At 36.3% G+C, this 13088-nt stretch overlaps 1 protein-coding gene across 7 annotated transcripts in view; it reads right to left on the reverse strand.

The window, feature by feature from the left end:
• The window catches only part of PHTF2 (putative homeodomain transcription factor 2), a 138020-nt gene that overhangs the window by 55416 nt on the left and 69516 nt on the right, over positions 1-13088 (reverse strand). For 6 of the 7 annotated variants that reach the window (XM_055420689.2, XM_088834076.1, XM_055420685.2 and 3 more), the window contains one exon: positions 5979-6035. In XM_055420689.2, coding sequence (XP_055276664.1) covers positions 5979-6035 — 57 coding nt within the window. Of the gene's footprint in view, positions 1-5978; positions 6036-9215; positions 9262-13088 lie in introns of those variants that run through there. The other variant, XM_055420688.2, reaches the window with a different exon arrangement.

Genomic DNA, 13088 nt, shown 5'->3' on the forward strand with positions numbered 1-13088 from the left:
AATAAATTTCATTATTTCCAAAAGGATAACTTTAGGGATGTATGTAACACATGGGGTCTGTTTATTACTAAAAGCTTAATTTTAAAACAAAGGACTATCACCACCAATTTAAATGTACAGCCTGAGATGGTCCAGGAGACTGAGGTGGCCCTTGTTTTGCACAGGAAAGTGCTGAAGATGGCTGGGAGAACAGTGGCCCTAAAGGGCTTTTAAGCTGTGATGCTGGAGGCAATGCTGAAGAAAGCAGTGGTCACAGAGCTAAGGACAGACAGGAATGCAGACTTCTTAGCAGATGCCAACATGTAGGGTGAGACCAGAGAGGACAATGCACATCTCAGGGCTGCCACTATCTTCACATGCCAACCACTAACCAGACCACAATGCCACCTTATCACCTCATAACTTAGATGCCATGCCCAGGAGGAGAAGGAAGGAGAAGGCAGAAATCATGAAATGAATTAGTTACAACTTGGAATTACTGAACACTAAGTTTCTGCATCACTGTACCGAGTTAGAGTAGAAGTAGAGATCAAAATCAATGAAAAAAAGCTATCAAAAAATAAATTACACTTTAGAACTTAAGACTAAGATGTTAAGAATTGGAGAAGCCCAGGCTAAACTCTTGGAATCCAAGTGCTGAGAGATGACCTAATATTTCAAAGATTTGTTTATTGTTCATTCAATTAACCAAGTATCTGTAAAGTAAATTCTTTATTTAGTCCTAATCTAAGTAATAATGATCCCTTAAAATAAAAATTTAATCAAGTAACATTTTTATCTGAAACAGAGAATAGGACATTTGAGCTCAAAATTAACTGAGATGTTTAAACCAAAACTGTATCCTGAAATCAAGATGCAATTAACCTCTGAACTCCTTCAAACGGTCTGTCCGTGTGAAGCTGCAAACTACTCACAGATACAAAAACAAAAGAAAGGGTCAGAGTTGAATACACAGCCATGATCATCTTACATATAGTCAATCCTGATATTCATAGATTCCATACCTGCAAACTCACCTATATGCTAAAATTAACTGGTCCCTAAAATCAATATTTGCTGTGATTTTGTTTGCAGTCATTTGCAGACATGGACAGTGAGAGCGGCAAACAATTTGAGTCACTCAATGTTCACATTCCCAGCTGAGATCAAACAAAGCATCACTCTGCCTTCTTGGTTAGCTCTCTTGTTTCAGTTCCTTTTCACAATCTATTCAGTGTCAAATCTTTTGCTTTCTGTTGGTAATTTTGTGTTGAAATGGTCCGGAGATAATGCTCACAGGTGGTCTAGTGTTCCTAAGTGCATGAAGGCTGTGACATGGCTCACTGAGAAAATGTGCTCGATAAGCTCTGTTCAGACATGAGATGTTTCCTGTTAGTTCAGTGTTAATGAATCAACACCATATATTAAATAAATGTCATTTAAACAAGGTTATGTATTGATTAGCTGACAAGTGTTGTGACTAGGAGCTTACAGGAACTTAATTCTGTATTTCTCCTAAGAACAACAGTCAGTATTCACTAAATCAGCATTCACGATGAGCTGAAAGAACATTAACTACTGCACAACACAAAAAACAACTATTTGTACATCATTTCCCATTTTAATGTCATGATAGTGTCACTCATAGACTGTAAATCACTCCCAATATTTTGCAAATTGGAAAGGTAAACTAGTAAAACATTTTTAAAGAAAAAATTCACTGATCAAACACTATTTAAATTTGGCATGAAGTTTATTATGCTATTTTACCTTTATTAGTGCCAACAAATTTGAAACCAATAACATATTTTTCATTTACTTCTTTCATAAACTGTTTTTCTAGCACTTTGAAAATAACCTTACTGCTAAAGTTTATAACAAATCTCAAGCCTAATTTACTGCTGTATACCTAAACTTTTCCTCAAGACTGTTTTAAGAACTTCAAGTCCTTATTAGAGAAACAGTAAAGTATTTTGATTTATGCAATTATGTTGTTTTCAATATGCTTATTCTACCTGGCCTTTTAAATATGTGATTAATTTCCTACTTTATATTTTATTAAAACCATCTGAACTATTATACACTGTAAAGTCATAGCATAATTTTGAGCTACATTGTAAAGTCATAGCATTATAAAGTCACAGCAGAGTTGACAAAACTTACCCTTCAAGGTAGCCTATCAGAGTATTTAAAGGGTTAAAAAAAAAAAGGATATAGAAAATTATTACTGATAAATCTGCTAACATTAGTGACTTTATTCACAAAAACAAAAGATATTAGTACCAAGGTGTCAGCATTTATAACATGTGATTCTAATTAAGTAGATATTTTTAAGTTGGACAACTTTAAATTGGTTTTGAGTAAACTACACTTAAAAACAGAATAGCTTTCAGTACTAAAAAAAAATTATGAGCCTTCAAGAAGTTTAAGCGAACAAACAAAAAACAAACACTAACTTAGTTTTAGAAAGATTTTTTAAACTACTGATTTAACTAGAAAGTAGAAATAATCAAGTACTATGAATATAATTGTCAAGAATTCAAATAATATATTCTTTTTGAATATATATTATTGAACTATATACTAACCACAGTTTCACTTTCTGGAAATCCTATTTAATTTCCCCCATCCCTTTAATGACTTGAAACAACATAGTTTGTTTTGTTGAAACTTTACAGCTCTGCTGCTGCTGCTGCTAAGTCACTTCAGTCGTGTCCAACTCTGTGCGACCCCATAGATGGTAGCCCTCTAGTGGGTACTAAAACAGGGAAAGTCCATATTTACTTTTAAATTTGGGTCAAGGGGAACAGAAAACTATAGTTTTCAGTTATAATTTCTAAAATGTTTAAGAAAAAAATAACTTGCAATTTACAAGAGACTTTACACTTTAGCAGTATCAGCTAGGGTCTTTATATAAAAACAATTTTCAAGAAATATATTTTCATGGTTTCCTTTAATTGTTGCTCACTGCTTTGACAGATAATAAAAGAACTAATTATATAAAAGGACAAAGTCAATACATTTGTTATCGTATTCTCTAAGCACAACAGGTACAGTGTTTTTGTTTTTTTAATCAAGTATCAACGTTAATACACCACAGTTACACAACTTCTCTACCTTCCATAGAATAAATACAAAATTATTTTACACTATAAATAGCTTGCTTCCAATAGAACATTTAATAAGAATGGAATGTGCTTGGAGGCTTGTCAACAAATTGAGCCTTTTAATGCAAAATAACAAAAGTAAGTTTTAATTCTTCAGTTACTATTTCAAAGTATTATCTTTAAAAGGAGACATATTTCAGAAACAAGTTATAAGTCTTAGCCTTCCCTAAGTTCATCCTGCCAGCACACCAAGTACCAACTGATATAATCCTCCCTTACCTTAGCCTCTATTTAGGCATTAAAATAGATTTATTAAAAATGAGGAGATTCATAAGTAAAATAGTAATCTATGATGAGCACTTAAAGCTAAAAAATTGCACATAGATAGATAAATAGATTTGGGGTGGGGAGTTAATTTCAAAAACATCCAAATGTGCCAACTGGTAACACAATCTCTTAAGGTAGTTAACATTTCTTGCCCAACAAGTTAAAGACTGTCAAAGAGCATTTTAAAGAATCTTAATAGACCTCTCTGCTAATATTCTTGACTATTCCAGCTCTGTGTGATATTCTCAGACTACTATTTCATGATCTCTCATTTCTCTTTCCTCCTTCACTTACATTTCTTTCTTTTTTAAAAAATAAACCTATCCGTTAAATCTTGTTTCCCAATGTTCTGTTCTCAGCCTTTTTCTCTCATCATTCAATGTAAATCCACTGAGTCCTATGGCCGTATCTGTATAATGTATACCATATATAATATACATAACACCCAGGCACACAACTTAGCGACTGAACAACAAAAAACCACCCACACATAGGTAGCTCAGCTGGCAATGCAGGAGACCCTGGTTCGATTCCTGGGCTGGGGAGATCAGCTGGAGAAGGGATAGGATACCCATTCCAGTATTCTTGGGCTTCCGTGGTGGCTCAGCTGGTAAAGAATCAATGTGCAATGCAGGAAACCTGGGTTTGATCCCTGGGTTGGGAAGATCCCCTGGAGAAGGAAAAGGCTACCCACTCTAGTATTTTGGCCTGAAGAGTTCCAAGGACCATTCCATGGGGTTACAAAGGGTCAGACACAACTGAGAGACTTTCACTTTCATAAGTATACACGTGGAGAATCTGCCTGCAATGTGAGAGATCCGATTCAATCCCTGGGTCTGAAAGATTCTCTGAAGAAGTAAACGGAAACTCACTCCAGTATTCTGGTCTGGAGAATTCTATGAACAGATGACTCTGGCAGGCTACAGTCCATGAGGTCACAAAGAGTTGGACACAACTGAACGACTTAACACACAGGTACATACGTATACATATATACAGACATACATACTTTAAATACTGAGGACTCCCCAGTCTCTCTGCCAAGTACCACCTGAATATTTCTAAAACAGAATTACGTATCTGCTCCTCTTCTAATATTTCCCATCATACTTAGTGCTGCCTTAGTAAAGTTGCTGAAATAGAAACCTAACCAGGTAACTTTTTCTGCTTAAAATTCTTTCATGTCTCTTCTGTTGTTTTCTAGATTATGTCTAGATTCTTGGGTAAAGCAGTTAAGCCTCTTCAAGATCTGACTTCATTTTCCTTTCTTGTTTTTCTCCACATCACTCTAATTGCCTTCCTCCATCCAACCTATTACCCATCAAGTTCCTTGAGGATTCCTGAGTCAGTCATGCTCCTTCCATCATGTCTGTTTTCATAAGCTCTTCATTCTGTCTGGAATGTTTTCCTCATTCTCCCTAATGTGTGTCAAACTCAACTCATGAGTCACTTCCTCTGTGAATCTTTCCTAACCTCACTAGCGGTGCTTCCCAAATTTGTACCCTAAGAGAGAACTACTCATCCCTCTCTTAACTGAATTTATCTCATTTGTAATCATGTATCTCATCTACATAATTATGGTATACTTTATCTTTTTTGTCCCCATGGCTTAATCCTATATTTAAGACACAGCAAGTGCTCACTGCAACTTTGTTGACTGTATTAACTCTTCATGACAGAAGATCAAAGATTAAAACTGACAAATGGTAGAGTCTTGCTCTTTATTACAGATGACTAAGTTGTCTAAACACTAGATTTTTTTTTGACAGATTTTTAAGCAAATATAGACATGGGTTTTCAATTTAATGTAAACTTTTTGTACAAAATATAAAGCAACTAAAATATCATTCTCTGGGCCAATATTAAGTTTAGCTCGTGCAGGAACACACTGATTAGTATCATCTATGCAAATGAAAAATATAAATCTTATTACTGAAAAGATGTGACTGCTGAGAAACAAAACAAATTTAGTTAAAAAATAGTTTTCATGCTAGCAAGGTAGCCTATGAGGACATCTTATCACTGTAAATGATTACATGTTCAAGAAGAAATTGCAAACTACAGAAACATTTTAATTAATGTTTTACTTTCCTAATTCTTTCCAAAAATGACCAACTTTTCAGCGATTCTATTTGCGTCCAAGTCATTGTTAGTAGCACCAAAAAGCAGATCTCGATTAAGCAGAACAGCGTTTGCACAGTATCACTCAGGCGGGAAAAATCCTGAAACACTTACCAGTTTAATAAACTGTATAGAGCAATGACAGCATCAAAAGGGAGGAAAAGTAAACTAGAAGTATAAGGTGACAAGTGAAAGAGGAAAAAAGCTGACAAAAAATAATAATTAGAAATTAAATTTTTAAAAAACAGAAAGATGCTAAAGATCCCAAAAAGAAAAATCAGAGGTAAAGACACATGAATATACCATCATAAAAGACTTTACTTTGTTACATAAGTGTGGACAGAATGAGTAATATTAATTTGTACCTTAAAAGGTCTGCAGAAAGATATTAAATTAACTGTGGTTAATAATCAATTTATAGAATATACAAAATAAACTCGTTACCTTGATTTCTCTTTGTTCAACAGATTTTTCCCATATTTGTTGATCATATGCTCCAATCTATAAAAATAAAATAAAAACAGTACTACATTAAATGATCATTGTTGGAGCCCATCCAACAAGTAAATGTTGAATTACAAGCAACAAGTTGTTCATTCAACATGGATTAGATTCAGCTCTGTCTCATACTTCTGTACCAATGCTGTATGGCAGTGGTTCTCAAAGAATGCTTGTAGGACCAGCAGTTTTAGCACCATCTCAAAACTTGATAGAAATGCCAACAGTCTTAACCTCAGAATTACTGAATCAGAAATGTGGATTCAATACTCAATAATCTGTTTTTAAAATCCCTCTAGATGATTCTGATACACTACTAAAGTTTATAAGCCTAGGGCAATGATCCTAGGGAATCTTTTATTTTAAACTAACATAATTGTTAAAGCCCTGGTACATTCAAGAAAAAACTCCCACGTGACACACTCTTTATGGAGTTATTTTTAAAGAAAAAATATCAATATTCTATAGAAGTAAAAATTCATAAGCAGGTAGACCACAATTACCCACTTAGATTAAGTTGAAAAATAAAGTCAGAAAAGCAACTGAAGACACAGAGAAAGCATCAAGAAGTAGAATTCCTTGTAGCTTGTGCCTATTACTCTTACATGCTGGAAAGTTCTCTGAATATACCTTTAGTTGGGCAGGATGAACAAACCATTCTTCCTGTTCCTAACCAAGTTCTTTTCTCTTGTCTCCTGTTATCTCCAATTTCCACTCAATTTCCTATAATCAAGAGGACTCTGACATGGGTCAAAAGCCTATAGTTTAAGAGTTTTCATTATGACCATTAATTGAAAATTAGAATTCTGAGAAATTAAAATTACTTCAGATAATTACAATTTAGAGACTGGAGACAGTTACCAGAGACAGGCAAAGACATGAGTAAATTGAAGAAAGAGTATTTTCTGACTCACAAGATCATTCTACCCACAAGTCCTCTTTTCTACCCGTTCTTTTTAAAATCTCATTTCAAGAAACAAAAAATTGATAAGCTGATAATGTTTTAAAGACAGACATAAAGGAGGTAAAAAAAAAATTGTTAAATCATTTTTTAAAGGTGTGACTTTTACAGACTTTTTAAGGATGTACATGCTTTTACACATTTTCTAGAAGAGAGAAAGAAATGCCCAGACATCCAGTATGTATCTGGGGCTGTTCTGTAAGTACCCTTCATTTCTGTTATTCTCTCCTACACATTAATCTTATTTATTCTAATTTCTCTGTTCTTTGAAATACTGTTCTTTTTCAGCACTTTCCTGTGACTTCTTTATTTTAAAAACCACTTTTCATGACATACTTTGGCCACCTCATGCGACGAGTTGACTCACTGGAAAAGACTCTGATGCTGGGAAGGATTGGGGGCCGGAGGAGAAGGGGACGACAGAGAATGAGATGGCTGGATGGCATCACCAACTCGATGGACATGAGTTTGAGTGAACTCTGGGAGTTGGTGATGGACAGGGAGGCCTGGCGTGCTGTGATTCATGGGGTCGCAAAGAGTCGGACACGACTGAGTGACTGAACTGAACTGAACTGATGATATACTAATACCCTGCAAATTAAAATCCTTTAACATGTAGACCAAATCACACATACTTAACCGAAACAGCCATCAATCTCTATAAAGCATGATTACTAAGTCCTAGGTAAGCAATAACCAAATGGTTAGTCTTAACGGTAGTGCTGAACTGAGATGACTAGCTTCCTCTTACGCTCTTAAATCCTGAATTCAATCATCTTTCTTAAAATCATAAAAGGTAAGTATAAGAAATAGATTCCATAGGAGTAATTCAGCTCTAACATAATAATTCAGAATGACTGGGCTAATTCAATCAACATGTTTTTTTAAAACATGTTACTATTTCAATGCACTGCATACTCTTCATTGAAACAATAACCAAAACCAATAAATAATAGGTTTTGTTGTTATCGTTTAGTAGCTAGTGAGTGAGTGCTGAAAGTCACTCAAGTCGTGTCTGATTCTTTGCAACACCATGGACTGTATGCAGCCTGCCAGGTTTCTCTGTCCATGGAATTCTCCAGGCAAGAATACTAGAGTGGGTAGCCAGCCGTTCCCTTTTCCAGGGAATCTTCCCAACCCAAGGATCAAACCCAGGTCACTCACACGGCAGGCAGACTGTTTACCATCTGAGCCACCAGGGAAACCCTAGTAGCTAAGTCATGTAAAACTCTTTTGTACTATATACCATGGCCCACCAGGCTCCTCTGCCCATGGGATTTCCCAGACACAGGTACCAATATGTTTAATAATTATTTTGGCAGTATTTTGTTTTCAGGTACAAAACAATGCACTAGGTTCTCTTTTAAAAAGAACTGTGGTAGTTTTTGTTTTTTGTTTGTTTTTTTAAAGTAGTTAATTTATTGGCTGTGCCATGCAGCATGAGAGATCTTAGTTCCCTGACTAGGGATGGATGTTAGTTCCCTGCAATGGAAGCATGGAGTCTGACCATGCTTAACTTGATCACAAGGGGATCCAAGAACATCCAAGTGTTTTTATTTCAAGATGACTCAAGAATATGGACATGGGAATATATACCCCACAGTTCTAAAGTCAGGGAAAATAAAATAATGCATGTACAACAGACCAACTCAAAAAAGCATGCCAGTGCAACCACAGTATGCTACGAAACAGCTCCAGATTTTAAAAGGTGTGGAAAGTCTAATAAACCTTGCAGAGGCAGTGGTTAAAAGTGGAAAAGTTTTTTAAAGGCTGAAATTCTTGCAAATGGCAGAATGGTGATGCAGAATATTGCTCTAAAAATATAAAAAAGAAAATGATGGCTTGTTTTACTGGGTAATCAACTTTTATTCAAAGATTTCATAGACGAGAGGAGGAACAACATGTGCTGTAACAGAATACCTTGTGGGATCTTTTAAAAAAAAAAACAAAACTCAGTTTAAGTGTCATTTTCAACTACAAGCATTTAAATTTCTCTAAAGTGGAAACATCAGTTCTCTTTTGTTTAGTTTTCATTTTGTTATGAAAATAATACCAGAGCAGACCCTTTAGTTACATAAACAGACTGCCTGGTTTATTGAAGAAAACTACGAGATAGGAGCCTTTAAAACTAACCACAGGTGTTTCAGGAGATGCTCAGGGTTCTGTTTAGTGATATATAATGCCATTAACAAACTACCCTTACATATGAATTCAGACTTAACTGTCTCTGAAAACTGCATCCTGGGATATGTGTACAGGACCTCAGAAGCATCATGAAATCAGGGTGGTGGCAGGGCACTAGAAGAGACAGGAAAGGAATTCAGAAGGGAAGACTCATTTCTGACCTGAAGCCTCACTTTATTCCACCCTGAAATCTGGCAAGACAGAAGATTAGAACACACGCAGCTGTGGTCAAGCTTTTCCCTTGAAAGAAACATAATCTTACGGTCCATCGTAACAGAGCAAAAAGAGAAGTGAAACAAACAAGAGAAGAACGATCATCTCAAGACTTAAGGTCACAGATCAAGAATAATTTGCAGAGCTGTGTATAAAAAAAAAAACTTGACAAGTTATCCAAAGGTTATATGCTATTTCTGTCTCACACATACTACACAGACTTGACTAAATCACCTAACCTTGATAGCTGTTTCTCTTGTGTATTTATTCCTTCTACAAAAAATTAAATGCCAAGGCCACGTTCAAATACAGTTCTGTGAAAAAGCAGGAAGACATTAACTACATTATATTTTAATGCCATACAAAATATTAACAGAAGTTCAGTAGTAACACGTGTCTAACAGAGAAGGCATTTTAATCAGATAATATGTTCTTTAACTGAGAAAAATATTATGTAATATTTTGGCCACTTTCAAATTTTAGCTACCTCCTAACTGCCTAATGCTGTGAAAGTGCTGCACTCAATATGCCAGCAAATTTGGAAAATTCAGTGGTGGCCACAGGACTGGAAAAGGTCAGTCTTCATTCCAATCCCAAAGAAAGGCAATGCCAAAGAATGCTCCAACTACCACACAATTGCACTGATCTCACACGCTAGTAAAGTCATGCTCAAAATTCTCCAAGCCAGAATGGCATTGAAACATGTATATTATCATATGTGAAACGAATCGCCAATCCAGGGTAGATGCATGTTACAGGATGCTTGGGACTGGTATGCGGGGATGACCCAGAGGGAGGATAAGGGGAGGAGGGAGGTGGGAAGGGGGTTCGGGAGGGGGAACCCATGTACACCCAGGACGGATTCATGTCAATGTATGGCAAAACCAACCAATATAATATTGTAAAATAATTAGCCTCCAATAAAAATTAAAAAAAAAAAAATTCTCCAAGCCAGGCTTCAGCAATATGTGAACCGTGAACTTCCAGATGTACAAGCAGGTTTTAGAAAAGGCAGAGGCACCAGAGATCAAATTGCCAACATCCGCTGGATCATGGAGAAAGCAAGAGAGTTCCAGAAAACCATCTATTTCTGCTTCATTGACTATGCCAAAACATTTGACCGTGTGGATCACAAGAAACTGTGGAAAATTCTGAAAGAGATGGGAATACCAGACCACGTGACCTGCCTCTTGAGAAACCTGTATGCAGGTCAGGAAGCAACAGTCAGAACTGTATATGGAATAACAGACTGGTTCCAAATAGGAAAAGGAGTACGTCAAGGCTGTATATTGTCACCCTGCTTATTTAACTTATATGCAGAGTACAGCATGAGAAACGCTGGGCTGGAAGAAGCACAAGCTGGAATCAAGATTGCCGGGAGAAATATCAATAACCTCAGATATGCAGATGACACCACCCTTATGGCAGAGAGTGAAGAGGAACTCAAAAGCCTCTTGATGAAAGTGAAAGAGGAGAGTGAAAAGTTTGGCTTGAAGCTCAACATTCAGAAAACAAAGATCATGGCATCTGGTCTCATCACTTCATGGGAAATAGATGGGGAAACAGTGGAAAGAGTGTCAGACTTTATCTTTTTGGGCTCCAAAATCACTGCGGATGCTGACTGCAGCCATGAAATTAAAGGACACTTACTCCTTGGAAGGAAAGTTATGACCAAGCTAGATAGTATATTAAAAAGCAGAGACATTACTTTGTCAACCAAGGTCCGACTAGTCAAGGCTATGGTTTTTCCCGTGGTCATGTATGGATGTGAGACTTGGACTGTGAAGAAACCTGAGCACCGAAGAATTGATGCTTTTGAACTGTGGTGCTGGAGAAGACTCTTGAGAGTCCCTTGGAGTGCAAGGAGATCCAACCAGTCCATTCTAAAGGAGATCAATCCTAGGTGTTCATTGGAGGGACTGATGCTAAAGCTGAAACTGCAATACCTCATGCAATACCTCATGCGAAGAGTTGACTCACTGGAAAAGACTCTGATGTTGGGAAAGATTGGGGGTGGGAGGAGAAGGGGACAACAGAGAGTGAGATGGCTGGATGGCATCACCGACTCGATGGACATGAGTTTGAGTGAACTCTGGGAGTTTGTGATGGACAGGGAGGCCTGGCGTGCTGTGATTCATGGGGTCGCAAAGAGTCGAACACGACTGAGCGACTGAACTATAACTGCCTGACTGTTCTTCCTTGACCCACAAAATGCCTCCACTGTTTGGGTGTTTAGAAAAGTGCCTAACATTCTATAGGAACAAAAGGATATATATGTAAATAATGTTTTATTGGTAGACAAATACCTATGTAATTAACGTATAAGTAGTTTCATGAATTTTGACCGTATTCTCTACATGATGCTGTGCTTCAAGGAGGGAAAAACATTGCTTCTATTGTATTGTAAGAGAGGACTCAAACTCTGATTAACATTTGATGTGCAGCTGATAGTTTTATACACGTTAAGAAAGTAACATTCATTCTCTGGTGCCTGGCTACAAAAAGCAAATTTTATCAATGCTCTGATTATTACTCCCACAGATGCCCCAAACACCTTAAGCCTCGAGTGTAATCTTACCCAACCAGAGCTAATCAGCAGTCAGCCTTTTTCACCAGGTCCCAGAAGACCAAACACTTTGCCCTCTATAGATGCATTCTGTATCTATAACAACAGGTCTTTTAATCTTATATGGATCATTTACAATACTCCCCATAATGACAGCAAGCACAATTCTAAATTTTCTCCTCACAGGCTTTAATTCCTAATTACTCAGAATATAACACTCCTGGAATTACTTTTAATCAATTATTTCAACTGCATCAAAGCTATATGATGCAAATGTTAAGACTGGTTTAAAAAAACAATTAAAAAATACAGAAAATATTCGAGGGACCAGTGTCCTGAAAGTGGTTTAAAAAAATAATTTTAAGGAAAAAATGAGAAAAGAAATTGAGATACTATAATTTAGTAGTATCAAGCACACTAAAATTGAACTAATAGATGCTTTATGACATTCTGAAGACCCGCTTGTAAAAGGCAAATGGATGGAGCTAATTAACTACATTAAACATGTATATAAATATATATATATAGCAGACATTTCAAAAAGATACATAAAAACCATTAACAGTATCTCTGGAAAGTACAGAAAATAACAGCACTTTTACTTTCTGCTTTATATTCACTGATACTATATCACTTTTTCTCCCTACAATGGATATGTACTATTTTTATAAAGCAGGAGTCTAACCCAGGTCTAGTGAAACACAAAGTAATCTGAATTGGTTATCCAAGAAACTAATAGATTTCTGTCAATGAATATTATCTTTGCAAGGAATCATCTAGCTCTATTTGTCATCATTCTAGTTTTTATTTTTCTATATACTGAGACAAAATGGGGAAGAGAAATAGAGGGGTGGGACAAGGAGAGGGAGAGGTGGGAGGGACAGTCAGGGATGAAGGGATAGAAAGGAATGAGAGGAAAGAATTGGTAGATAAAGAAAAAGACTGTCTTTGTCCAGGTGTCTGCCATTTGGCTCTGGCTTCCCCGGAAAAGAAATTATAATGAAAATGAAGGTATCGAGAATACAAATACTAAAAACTAGGTAATTAAATGGTGAAGTGGGAAACATGTACCAGTTATGATTCCAGAAAAGAAATACCTCTGAAAAACAATGTGAAAAGCTACTCTTGGGTG

This window comes from Moschus berezovskii, chromosome 3, assembly GCF_049115385.1.
Source record: "Moschus berezovskii isolate FMDL1 chromosome 3, NW_MosBer_1.0, whole genome shotgun sequence".
NCBI classification, from domain to species: Eukaryota; Metazoa; Chordata; class Mammalia; order Artiodactyla; family Moschidae; genus Moschus; species Moschus berezovskii.